The following is a 14,217-nucleotide window of genomic DNA, read 5'->3' as shown; positions in this document are numbered from 1 at the left end:
CAGGCAAAAAGCTGTGTCTGTAGAAAATTTCCCAACAACTACAAACACCATCTTGCAACCAAGATAATAAGTCACCCCACCTTGTTTCCTTCTAATCTTCCTGCTTACAGTTGTTTTTCAGGCAATCTGACTAAAACCAGACTTCATGTATGCATCATGAAACAGTAGGTGACTTGAAGGTGAACCCAGTCACCATGTTTTCAGTATACACCACCATTTTCTTGGGAACACACAGATCAAGGAGCCATCTTGAGGGAACACGGCCGTCATCTTGAACCACCAATTGTGACCGCAGCCTACACGCCCACCCCACACCCCTTTTTGAATATGCGTGCATTTGCCCAGACATTTAATGACTATGTATGACTTCTCCTTTCCCGTGCAGTATAAAACTTCCTCCGGCCCTTTGTTCGGTGAAACAGTGCTTTGAGAGCTATCTCCCTGTCTCCTTACTTGCTGCAAGTAATAAATGACGCCTTGCCTCAAATCCACATGACTCTTTAGTTATTCTTAACAAGAGCACACGTGGCAAACCCACTGTGTTTGGTAAACAAATTGCCTGGCGACCCAGATGGGACCCAATTAAACATCCAGAATCAACTACTGGAGCGGACTGAACTTCCCTGGACGGGTGAAGGGGCCACCTGGACTCTTTTTGTTCAGCACCCCTCGGGCTCAGTGAGTTCTGACTCCTAGAGTTTACTTTGAATTTGGCTAAAAGGCAGGCATGGTTTCTCTGTGTTTGTTTGTCTATGGTAGGTGTACCCTGTTTCTGGCAGGTCGGTGTAGACATCTCTATCTGACTAGATTGAGAGACTGAAGCCCCTCCAGCTTGGTCTGGTTCTGGTTTTTGGAGTGGATGTAAACATCTCCATCTGACTAGACTAGGAGATTGAAATCCTTTCACCTGGTTTTCCGAGTGGATGTAGGTATCTCCATCTGACTAGATTGGGAGATTGAAATCCCTCTGCCTGTATCTGATTTAGTGCATGGACATGGACTGGTGAAAAGAAATTCAGGTTGAATTAGAACACAGCTATACAGATTCTTGGAAATTTGTAGATTGGTCAAAGGAAAGGGATGTCCGAGGAGAACTAATTCATAGTTCAGCGACATAGCCCGGACAACGCTCCGGATGGAGTGTTGCAGTTCCAGAGGGAAGTTCTCTCCCGAAGCTGGGAAAATGCCTGGCTTCGATATGAATGCCAGATAAATCTCTGGTGGGCTCATAAAAAAAAAGAGTTAGTGGTTTCAACCACCCAGAAGAGTAAGAAACTAGGCTCTTGAGACCAATTAACTAGGCAAAATGGGAAACCAAGAAAACATACCTGGGGACTCTCCCTTGGGATGCATTCTTAAACACTGGCAATTTTTCTCTTATGATCAGCTAAAAAGGAAGAAGCTTATCTTTCTTGTAACACTGCCTGGCCTCAGTATACCCTTGCTGACCAGGAGAAGTGGTCCCTGAACGGGATTCTTAATTTTTACACCATCTTTCAGCTAGATTTGTTTTGTAAAAGAGAAGAAAAATGGGATGAGAACCCTTATGTTCAAGCATTTATGGCTCTACACCAGAACAAGGAGTTACAAGCCAAATGCAAACTAACTCATGTGGCCCTAGCCACCAGTGAACAATCAAAGAAGCCTCCAGAGGGATCTGGAGAACCAGACCTTTGGAAAGACCCCTTTCTTAACCGAGGTCCTGTGCTGACCCATCTGACAATACCCTGGCCTGATCCTCCAGCTTATCTCTCTTCTAACCCTTCCCTTCCTGCTGCTTCCGATCAGGCCCTTAACGCCTTCCCTTTACCCCATACACAGGATCTAAGGTGTCGCTTATGCCAGGCCCTAATGAATTCCCTTCTACTCCCATGGTTCTCCGTCCTCGTAATCTCTATCCTTCTCTCCAAGAACCCAGTAAACCCACAGTGGGAGTTCTTCCTCTGTGGGAGGCAGTGGATGGGCAGGGTGGAGTGGTCCAGGTGCAGGTCCCTTTTTCAGTTTCAGATTTAAGTATACGTAAAGAAAAGTTGGGCAAGTTTTCAGAAGACCCGGAGAAATTTAGAGAGGAGTTTGTTAAACTTAGTCTTAACTTTGTTCTCAGTTGGTAGAACGTGATAGTAGTTCTGACCACCTGTTGTTCTACTGATGAGAAGACTAGAATACTAGCTAAGGCAACAGAGCATGCTAACAGCTTTGTCCCCACCAACCACAGGCACAGTGTTTTGAGGCCAGGGGATGAGGCGGTTCCTGGAACTGATCCTTAGTGGGACTACCAGGACTGACTAGATTGGGCAAGAATGAAACATTTTATAATCTGTGTGGTTAAGAGAATGAAAAAGTATGTCCATAAGCCAGTTAACTATTCAAAGGTCAAAAATAAATAAATAACCCAAAGAAAAGATGAGAACCCTGCGGCCTTCCTGGATATGCTGACAGAGAATTTTAAGAAATTTACCAACATAGGCCCAGAGGCACCAAAGGCCGCCCCTCTCCTAGGTCTGCACTTTGTAACCCAAAGTGCCCCAGATATTAGAAGGAAACCTCAAAAACTCAAGGCCAGTCCCCAGACCTCGTTATCTAAATTGGTAGAGGAAGCCTTTAAGGTTTTCAACAACAGAGATAAGGCAGAGGAAAAGAAGAGGGATAAAAGGACAGAAAGGAAAGCCCAGCTGTCAGTTGCAGTTATTCAGGGACCACCTCGAGGTAACCCCTGGGGACCAGGACTGTTACAGGTAAGTACCTGATCAAACAGGCCTTGGAGTTGCCCTTCAGGGCTGCCAGCAAAGCTGGGGCCCCAGCAGTGTACATATTGCAAAAAGGAAGGCACTGGAAAAGGGAGTGTCTGGACCATCCTCAGCTGGGACAGCCTGATCGCTACCCCAACCGTGACCTCAAACTGCAAATGTCACAACTCTCCGAGTGATGAGGCCCAGGGGACTACCCAGCTCCCGTGGAACAGCGACAGTCGATTTCCATCACTCCTGCGAAACCTCGGGTTACCTTCAACGTGGCAAGTAGGAAAACTATCTTTTGCTTGATACAGAAGCCACCTACTCTGTCTTGAACAAACCTACTGGCAAACTCTCCAATCAGGATTGTGTGATAACGGGAGTCTCGGGAAGGTCCCAGACTAAGAGGTTTACCTTCCCTTTAGCATGTCAGGCGGGAACACGTATTCTATCTCATTCTTTCCTTTGTATACCTAAATGTCCAGTCCCTTTGCTTGGCAGGGACCTGTTAACTAAACTAGGGGCTACTGTTTTCCTCTCTGGAGATCGGGCCACCGTAGAAATAGATAAGAGCCAAGGAACAGGACTTCTAGCTCTCCTTGAGGCAGAAAGCTCTACACAAAAGACCCTAATATCCCTCAATGTATTCTGCCAAAGTGAACCCTTAGACTGGGATGTGAACCAACCTGGGAGAGCTAACAATACTGGACCCGTCTGGGTTGAACTGAAACCCGGAGTTACTCTCCCTTGGCACAAACAACACCCGCTTAAACCAGAGGCTAGAGTCAGGATTAAGCCAGTGTTAGAAAAGATCAAACAGGGACTTACTGAACCTTGCCAGTCCCTTTGTAACACCGCCATCTTACCTGTCAGGAAGCCTAATGGAGAGTATCACTTTGTGCAAGATCTAAGAGCAGTGAATGAAGCTGTAGTAACTATTCACCCGCTAGTCCCTAGCCCATATAACATTGAGAGATGTGAGTGGGGACCAAACGTGGCAAATGTTACACTTAGGCTGGAAGTCCCCCTTTGCACTAGCAATTATAAAAAGTGAGAAGCCTACATTAAAAACAAAACCAGTCAAACTAGAATTCAGGGTGTATACCCCAACTGTTCTGGCTATCTCCCAGGGCTACAACACTTTTTCAGCTCCCTAGATCCTGGTAACTGTTCAGACTAGAAGTCAGAACCAAGACTCGTCTGCTTACCAAAGGGGATGATGTGCCTGTGCTCCGATAAAGCCAACAAGACAACTTGGGCATTAAACTGTATAAACGCCACTTGGGGAGCTACATGTACTCTGGGATACATACACCAGATGGATGAGGCCATTCAAATATAAAACAACACTTCTCAACCCACAGGAGCTTCAGTTCCTGCTCTTGTTAGGAGAAAAAGGGGGACAGTCCTAATCATAGCGGGTATAATTGCCCTTGTGGGAGCCTTGGGTGGCCTAAGCAGAGGAGTAATCTATAACACAGCCACTGCCCAACAAATCACTCAGTCTGTAGAGGTTGTAACCAGTAACTCTGGAGATACTCTTACATATCTTCAAGAGTCTTTAAATTCTCTAGCCAGAGCAGTCTTAGACTATAAAATTGCATTAGACTGTTTGCTAGCTGAACAAGAAACAGTGTGTGCAATTGCTAATACCTCATGCTGTACCTATATCAATTCCTCAGGGCGAATGGAAATTAATGTCAACAAAATTTAGGAACAAGCTAAGTGGCTCCACAGCTTAAATCAAGGACCAAGCATAAAAGACATATGACAAACTGTAAAAACTTTCTCCCTTCAGTTACTTGGTTTCTGCCATTGCTCGGTCCACTAACTGCCATCCTGCTGTTACTTCCTCCAGCCCTTTGTTCAGAGAGACAGTGCTTTGAGAGCTATCTCCCTGTCTCCTTACTTGCTGCAAGTAATAAACCATGCCCTACCTCAAATCCGCATGACTCTTAGTTATTCTTAACAAGAGCACAGGCAGTGAACCCACTTCGTTCAGTAACAGCATCATGGAAGCCAAAGGAAAAAAGTGTTGCTGAAAGATTAAAGGTAAGAGCTAAACAGCATTTACTGTGGAGTATCATGGAAGTCACTGATGATCTTTAAAAAACAGGTTTAGTGGACTGGAAGGCAGAAGGGAGACAGAGCCAAAATGCAATGTGTTAAGGAGAGAATGAGAGGAAGGCAACAGGGCAATAAGCTAGAGGGGGATACAGACTAGGAAAGGGCTTTTGTTTTTGGTCTGAAGATAGGAAAGGCCTAAACATGGTTAAGTTCTGATGGTAGAATACAGAACCAAGGAAAAACCTGGAGATAGTACAGAGAAAAGAGAACTGACAGCATAAGGCTTCTGAGAAGGTATGAAGATTTGTTTGTATCCATCGATTTATATGCACGTTGAGGGAGTGGGGAAGGGCAGCCTTAGTAAGAGGAATTGATGTCATATCTCCGTTCATAATAAGCAGGAAGGAGAAGAGGGCTTCGGTTATGGGTTCATTTGTGTCATCCAAAAAGATATGTTGAAATCCTAACCCCCGGTGCTTGTGAATGTGACCTTGTGTAGAAACAGGATGTTTGAAGATGTTACCAATTAACATGAGATTATACTGAAGTAGGGTGGGTCCTAATCCAATACGAATGATGTCCTTATAGAAGAGTCACAGAGAGACACAGAGGAAAGAATATCTTGTGACAATGGAGGCAGAGATTGGAGTTATGCTGCCATAAACCAAGGACACATAAGTCAGAATCTAGGAAAAGGCAAGAAAAGATCTTTTCCTAGAGCTTTCAGAGAGAGCATGGCCTTGCTGAAACCTTGATTTTGGACTTGTAGCTTCTAGAACTGTGAGATAATAAATTTGTTTAGTCCACCCACTTTGTAATACTTTCTTATGGCAGCCTTAGGAAACTGATACATACAGTGTTTACACATGTAGATTTAATGGGCAAAGTTCTGGGAACTCTGCTTCATCAAGAAATAAGAAACGTGGTCATCTTTATTTTTTAAAAACCCACCCCGTTGTTGAACATTTAGTTTGCTTTCTGTCACTCTTGACAACAATGCTGTGGTGAATATCTCTTTACGTGAACCCTTGAGCACTTTCTTCATAATTTCTACAGAATAGTTGGGTCAAAGAGTATGCACTTTTGGAAACTTTTTTACTTCCTTTTTCCAAACTGTCCTTGAGAAAACAGTTATTCCTACTTACACTCCCTCCAGCAATCTCTAAGAGCACTGTTCTCCTCAGATTGGATGATTACTCCCCAACCTCAACCTTTCTGTATTGGTGTTTACTGCTCACATTTAGTTTTTAAAAAAAAAAAAAACTCAAGAGGAAAAGTCTAATTTTTTAAAAAATAAGGTATCAGATTAAGACTAATTACCCATTTATACATTCAAGTAGGCTTCATTTAATAAAAATCATTTTAAAATATCCTTCTGGAGAAAGGAGGAGTCAATGTTTAGGAAGCAATGAGTTTCTCTTTATGGTGATGAAAAATTTGGCAACAATTATGGGTGACAGTTGCACAATATGATTAGTGCAATTGATATAACTAAATTGTGCACCTGAAAAATGTTGAATTGGCAAATGTGTTATATGTATATATTTTACAACAATAAAAAATATCATTCTATCAAAATCAAGTAATAAAGATAGGGAGCTCTCACAATAAAGTTGGAGACCAGACTTATCCATTACCATTACAGTCAAATATAATAAAATGTCAAGAAACAGCAGACAAGATAAAAGAGGGACCTAAAAAACAACTTCCCATTAAAACAAGTTATAGAAAAGCCTACCATGAGAAACTTTTCTAATAGGATTCAGTAAACAATCCTGTCTAGGCAGAGTACAAGAGCCTTTGATTACTTGAAAATCATTTGCAATTCAGATCAACAAGTAAAATCACCCACCAAACAAGTACATAAGTGCCTTCTACCAATGAACCCCCCACAAGCTACAGATCTCATGCCAACACCTTCTCTCCACTAAGACTTTATCATCAGTTCCCTGAAAGCCAATGAGAACGCAAATAACAAACTAAATCTGGGTCAGGAATTATTTTTATTGCAGGTGAGGAACTGCACAATTCTCACAGGGCACTAGAAACAGGCCCTTCATTCTTACCTTTACCATGAAAGTGAAGTCTGTTAGAGCCGGGGAGTAGACGGCCCCACCAGCACATGGGCCCATGATCAGAGAAATCTGTGGAATAACTCCGGATGCCGTGACGTTCCTCTGCCAAGAGAGAAAGGCAAAGGCATCCAGTTACAGAGGTGTTAGGGTATTACCTGCAGAAAGATAAAGCAACAATAAAATAACATTTGGCTTTTTTTCCACAGAAATTCTATCCAGCAGGCTAGAGATCTAATCAGTAAAGTTTCCACCAGAATTATATTTGCAGTGTCTCCCCATAACTGGCATGATGATCAGAATGTTACTTTCTGGTGCAAATATCCTCTCTCTCTCCTCTCCCCTTCTTGGTAGCAACTCCCCAAAATCTCCACAAAGACATGAGCTTCAGGCAGAGTCTCCTCCACCTTTACCCCAGCTACAAACATACCTTAAGTCCAGCCCACCTGACTGTACAACCCTACCTAGAAGAAGAATGAAAATCTCAGTCAGAGTGAACATTATTCTGGAGCCTTGATCTCTCTTTTGAGCCCCTTTACATCATCCACAGACGGGACCCAGGATTTATACAGCGAGGCTAAGAGAGGCAGGAGCTGCTTTACTCTGAGTCTTCAAAGTCCACTCACCCTCAGACAGGGTTTATGCAGGAGATGAAAGAAGAAGCCAGAAAGTCCCCATAGGGACAAGCCTCAGGGCCCCTCCTGGGAAAGACACGGTTTGGGGGCTCTAAGACCCAGGCAAACAGAAAAAGGCCCAATCATTCCTTGTCCTATTGACCCCTTCTCTTCCCCTGAGTCCCATCAGCTTAGAAAAAGTAGGTCCACTTTTAGGCTTGCCTTGGTTCTAAGCCCAGTCTCTACAAATCAAGGAACATACCTCAGGACAGCACAGGAAGTCACCTCTATCTGCAAAAATATCAAGCTGTGTAAATGGGTAGATAGACTTCCAGCTATGGCAGAGTGAAGACCTCGGAAAAGCCTATCCCGAAAAAACAATGATAAAACTGGACAAAATTGTCAAAAACAAACATTTCAGGGCTCTGGAAATGGACTAAAAGCAAACAAACTGAGAAATGTTTACTCATGAAAAACTGCTAAACTTGAGATAAGAACAGTGGGACTCTGTGGTATTCCTAACTAAGGTTCCTGCATCACCAACACCACCTCAGGATGTCTTCAAGGTAAAAGAAAATGATACCAGACAGTAACTTAAATCCACAGGAAGCAATTAAGAACACTGAAAATGGTAAATACGTGATTAAATATTATATACTACATAAATATAGTTGCCTCTTAAAATATTTTAGAAAACAAGATTTTATAAAGCTGTAACTATAGCACTGTATTGTTAGGCTTAAACATATAAGATATATTAACACTAATAACACAAAGAAGCCAGGAGTAAATGGAACTATACTGGAGCAAAGTTGCTAGATTTTACCAGAATTAAGTCAGTATTAATTTGAAGTAGATTGTGATCAATTAAGGTACATATTGTGATTGCTGGAGCAATCACTAAGAAAATAACTAGAAAAAAAGTTAAAAAATAAAATTAAAACAGTACACTTTTATGTTAAAGATGTTTAACATAAAAGAAGGTAGTATGGAAGAAATAGGGAATAAAAAACATGACACATACAAACAAATGGAAAATTACCACATGTAAACCCAAGAATATCAAAAAATATCTTATACAACATTAAACATTATTAAAGAACTAAGAAGAACATAGACAAAGAGCTAAAAGAAATAAGGAAAACAACGCAAAACAAAATGAGGATCTAAAAAAAGAGATATATTACTGATGGACCACAACTATCACAGCTTCCAGCAGACAAAGTGCAGCACAACTAGATGGTGGCCAGCTACTACCACCAACTGCTCTGACAGGGATCACAATAGAGGATCCTAGAAAGAGCTAGAGAAAAATGTAGAACAAAACTCTAACTCACAAAAAAAGACCAGACTTACTGGTCTGACAGAGACTTGAGAAACCCCAAGAGTATGGCCCTCGGACACGCTTTTAACTCAGTCACTCCTGAGGTTCACCCTTCAGGCAAAGATTAGACAGGCTCATAAAACAAAACAAGACTAAATGGGCACACCAGCCCAAGGGCAAAGACCAGCCCAGGGGCAGTAGGGGACAGGAAAGCTGGTAATGGGGAACCCAAGGTCGAGAAGGGGAGAGTGTTGACACGTCATGGGGTTGGCAACCAATGTCACAAAACACTATGTGTATTAACTGTTTAATGAGAAACTAATTCGTTCTATAAACCTTCATCTAAAGTACAAAATAAAAAAAGAGATATTGCAACTGAAAGGGACAATAACTGAGATAAACAATAGAAGGACTTACCAACAAATTTAAAAAAGCAGATGAAAGAAAAAGTAAGCTATAAGATAGTTAAAATTACAAACATTGAAGAACAAGAAGAATGGAGGTTCAAAAGAGAACCTACAGACTGAGAAAAAATTCTTAGCAATGACATATCTGATAAGGGTCTAATCTCTAAAATCTACAAGATATTGCAACACCTCAACAACAAAAAGACAAATAATTCAATTAAAAAATGGGCAAAGGATATGAAAAGACACTTCACTAAAGAAGACATTCAAGCGGCTAACAGACACATAAGGAAATGCTCATGATCATTAGTCATTACAGAAATGCAAATCAAAACTACAATGAGATACCATCTCACTCCAACAAGGCTAGCATTAATCCAAAAAACACAAAATAACAAATGTTGGAGAGGTTGTGGAGAGACTGGAACTCTTATGCACTGCTGGTAGAAATGTAACATGGTACAACCACTCTGGAAAATAATATGGCACTTCCTCAAAAAACTAGAAGTAGAAACACCATATGATCCAGCAATCCCACTCCCAGGAATATTCCCGAGAGAAATGAGTCATCACACGAATAGACATATGGACATCTATGTTCATTGCAGCACTATTCACAATAGCAAAAAGATGGAAACAACCTAAATACCCATCAACACATGAATGGATAAACAAATTATGGTACATATATACAATGGAATACTATGCAATGATAAAGAACAATGATGAATTCATGAAACATCTCACAACATGGATGAAACTGGAGGGCACTATGCTGAGTGAAATAAGTCAGTCACAAAGAACAAATATTATATGAGACCACTATTATAGGAACTCAAGAGAAGCTTTAAACACAGAAAAAAGCATCATCTTTGATGGTTATGAGGGTGGGGAGGGACAAGGAGAAGAAATCACTAACTAGATAGTATATAAGGAACAACTTCGGTGAAGGGAAGGACAACACACAATAAAGGGGAAGTCAGCACAACTGGACCAAAGCAAAAGCTAAGAAGTTTCCTGGACACATCCAAACATTTTGAGGCACAGACTAGCTGGGGCTGGGGTCTGGGGACCACAGTTTCAGGGAACATCTAGGTCAATAAGTGTAACAAAGTTTATTAAGAAAATGTTCTACATACCACTTTGGTGAGTGGCATCTCGGGTCTTAAAAGCATGCAAGCAACCATCTAAGATACATCAATTGCTCCCATCCCACTTGCAGCAAAGGAGAATGAAGAAAACCAAAGACACAAGGACAATATTAGCCCAAAGGACTAAAGGACCACATGAACAGAGACCCACCAGCCTAAGACCAGAAGAACTAGATGGTGCCTAGCTACCACCAATTACCTCCCTGACAGGGAACACAACAGACAGTCCTGGACAGTGCAGGAGAAAAATGCAGAACAGAATTCAAATTCACCTAAAAAGACCAGACTTAATCGTCTGACAGAGACTGGAGGAACTCCCAAAACTATGGCCCTCAGATGCAGAACTAAAACCATTCCCAAAGCCCGCTCTTTAGGCAAAGATTAGACAGGACTATAAAACAAAAAATAATACACATGAGGAATGTACTTCTTAGTTCAATCACATACACGAGACCAAATGGGTAGCTCATTTCCAAAAGCAAGATGAGAAGGCAGGAAGGGACAAGAGCTGGTTGAATGGACATAGGGAATGAGGGGTGGAAAGGGGCAGTGTGCTGTCACATTGTGGGGATTGCAACCAATGGTACAAAACAATATGTGTATAAATTTTTGTATGAGAAATTAACTTGAGCTGTGAACTTTCACCTAAAGCACAACAAAAAATAAATAAACAAAAGGAAAAAAATTGAGAAAACAGTCAAAGGTTTACAGCAACCAAGCAAATGCTGAATCAAGAAAAAGGCTAATTAAAAATGATAGGAAAGCAGGAGAAAAACATGGAATAAAATTCAAATTCATAACAAAAGACCAGGTTTACTGGTCTGACAGAGACTGGAGAACTACCAAAAGTATGGCCACTGGACACCCTCTTAACTCAGAACTGAAGCCACTCCTGAAGTCCACCTTTCAGCCAAAGATCAGACAGGCCTATAAAACAAATAATAATACAAGTGAGGAACGTGCTTCTTAGTTCAATCAAGTATACAAGACCAAATGGGTGACACCTGCCCAAAATCAAAGATAAGAAGGTAGGAGGGGACAGGAAAACTGGACAAATGGACACAGGGAACGCACAGTGGAAATGTGCTGACACATTGTGGGGATTGCAACCAATGTCACAAAACAATTTGTGTATAAATTTTTGAATGAGAAACTAATTTTCACTATAAACTTTCACCTAAAGCACGATAAAATTTTTTTAAAAAAAGGCTCAAGAAGGCTGAGCACAGTTTAATGGAAGTATAGGACACCAGACCTAATATATGCATCACAGGAATTCCAGAAGGAGATGAAAGAAAGAAAGGGTATTTGAAGAAATAATAACAGAAGATTTTGCCAACTTAACAAAGGACATGAATCTACAAATCCAAGAAGCTCAAAGAGCCCCAAGCAGGATAAAACCAAACAGATCTACACCAAGATATATCATAGTTAGGCTCTCAAAAATTAAAGATAAACAATCTTGAAAGCAGTGTGAGAAAAGCAAACAGTCACATACAAAGGATCCCCAATAAGGTTAAGTGCCGATTTTTCTTCAGAAACATTAGAGTCCAGAAGGCAATGGAGTGATATATTTAAAGTGCTAAAAGAAAACTGCCAACCAAGAATACTATACCTAACGAAACTATCCTTCAAGAATGAGGGTAAAATTAAAACATTCCCAGGCAAACAGAGGCTGAGAGACTTCACATCCACTAGATCAGACCTACAAAAAATACTAACGGCACTTCTGTAGATGGACAGGAAAAGACACTAGAAAGAAGTTCAAAGCTATACATAAAAAGAAAGATTCCTAATAAAGGGAAATGCACAGACAAGTGTAAGGGCTAGTAATTATGCACGATAATTGTAAATGTTCTGTCCATCATGTTTTTAATAACAAATATATAAAAAGATAGGATAAAATTATGTTGCAGGGCGCATGAAACTTAAAGACATAATTAATGATAACAGCAACACAAGGAGGGCGAAAGAATGGTACATAAAATTTCTTGTATGTTACTGAAGTTGGTACCAACCTACCCTAGAATGTTATAAATACAAGCTCTTAAATGTAATATTCATGGTAACCACTAAGAAAATATATAAGAAACACACACAAAAGGAAAGGAGAAGGGACCCAAAAAGTATCACTACAATAAAACACAAAAGCAAGCAGTACTAAAGGATAAAAAAGGCTTAAATCACACAAAAAACAAAAAAATGTCATAAGTAAGTCACTTTTTATCAGTAATTACAGTGACTGTAAAAGGACTAAATGCTCCAATCAAAAGGCAGAATGGCAAGAAAAAAAAAACATGATCCAACTATATGCTGTTTACAAGAGACACACCTTAAACCCAAGGACACAAACAGGTTAAAAGTGAAAGGATGGGAAAAAATATTCCATGCAAATAATAACCAAAAGAGAGCTGGGGTGGCAATTCTAATACCAAATAAAGTAGGCTTTAAGACAAAATCTGTCAGAAAAGATACAGATGGACATTGGATAGTGCTAAAAGTGTTAATTAATCAAGAAGATTAACAATCATGAATACATATGCACCCAACATCAGGTGACCTAAATAAAGCAAACACTGAAAGAACTGAAGGGAAAAATAGATAGTACTATAATAATAGCTGGAGATTTCAATACACCACTTTCAACATTGGACAGAACATCTAGAAAGATCAACAAGGAAACAGAGGACCTGAATGATACTATAAACCAACTAAACTTAACAGACATATATAGAACACTCCACCCAAAAACAGAGCAATATACATTCTCTACCCCAATGCACATGGATCATTCTCCAGGGTAGACCAAATTTTAGGTCACAATGCAAGTTTTGATAAATTTAAAAAGACTGAAATCATACAAAGTATTTTCTTTTACCACAATGGAGTGAAGCTAGAAATTATAACAGAAAAAACCTGGAAGATAAACAACAAACTATAAATAAACTGCCAATGTGTAACGGAATAAATTACAAATTTCTTAAAGTTACATGAAAAAGAAAGTACAACATACCAAAACAAATGAGATGCAGCAAAGACAGTACTCAAAGGGAAACTTACAGCAATAAATGCCTACAAAGAAAAAGAAGATCTCAAATTAACAGCCTAACTCGACAACTCCAAGAACTAGAAAGAGAAGAGCAAACTAAGCCTAACCCTACCAGAAAAAAGGAAATAACAAAGAACAGAACAGAAATAAAATAAAAAACAGAAAAAGAGAGAATCAATAAAACCAGAAGTTGGTTCTCTGAAAAGATCAATAAAATGGGCAAATCTTTAGCTAGACTGACAAAGAACAGAAAATATGCAAATAACCAAAATAAAAAATGGAAAAGGGGTCATTACAACTGACCCAACAGAAATAAAGAGAATTATAACAGAATATTATGAACATCTGTATGGCAACAAACTGAACAACCAAGATGAAATGGACAAATTCTTAGAAGCACACAACCTATCCAAATGGATTCAAGAGGAAACAGAAAGTCTTAACAGACTCATAACAAGTGAAGAGATGGAGTCAGTGATCAAAAACCTCCAAACAGAAAAAAGTCCTGGACCAGATGGCTTCACTGGGAAATTCTACCAAACTTCTAGAGAAGAATTGACACCAATACTGTTTAAACTCTTCCAAAAGATAAAGACTGAAGGAAAACACCCTAATTCATTCTATGAAGCAAACATAACCCTGACACTCAAACCAGACAAAACACCACGAGAAAGAAAACTACAGGCCCATATTTCTTATGAATATAGAAGCAAAAATCCTCAACAAAATACTAGCGAACAGAATACAACTTCATATTAAAAGAGTCATATGCCATGATCAAGTGGGATTTACTCCAGGAAT

General features: G+C 40.1%; 1 protein-coding gene across 2 annotated transcripts in view; it reads right to left on the bottom strand.

Moving 5' to 3' along the window:
- Positions 1–14,217, bottom strand: part of PCCB (propionyl-CoA carboxylase subunit beta) — a 195,451-nt gene that overhangs the window by 86,130 nt on the left and 95,104 nt on the right. For both annotated transcript variants that reach the window (XM_004381427.3, XM_023735989.1), the window contains exon 6: positions 6,866–6,976. In XM_004381427.3, coding sequence (XP_004381484.1) covers positions 6,866–6,976 — 111 coding nt within the window. The remainder of the gene's footprint in view (positions 1–6,865; positions 6,977–14,217) is intronic.

The sequence above is a fragment of the Trichechus manatus genome, unplaced genomic scaffold (assembly GCF_000243295.1).
Source record: "Trichechus manatus latirostris isolate Lorelei unplaced genomic scaffold, TriManLat1.0 scaffold00084, whole genome shotgun sequence".
In the NCBI taxonomy this organism is placed as follows: domain Eukaryota; kingdom Metazoa; phylum Chordata; class Mammalia; order Sirenia; family Trichechidae; genus Trichechus; species Trichechus manatus.
Note: the sequence above shows the minus strand (reverse complement) of the source record. Positions and strands in the feature narration are given on the sequence as shown.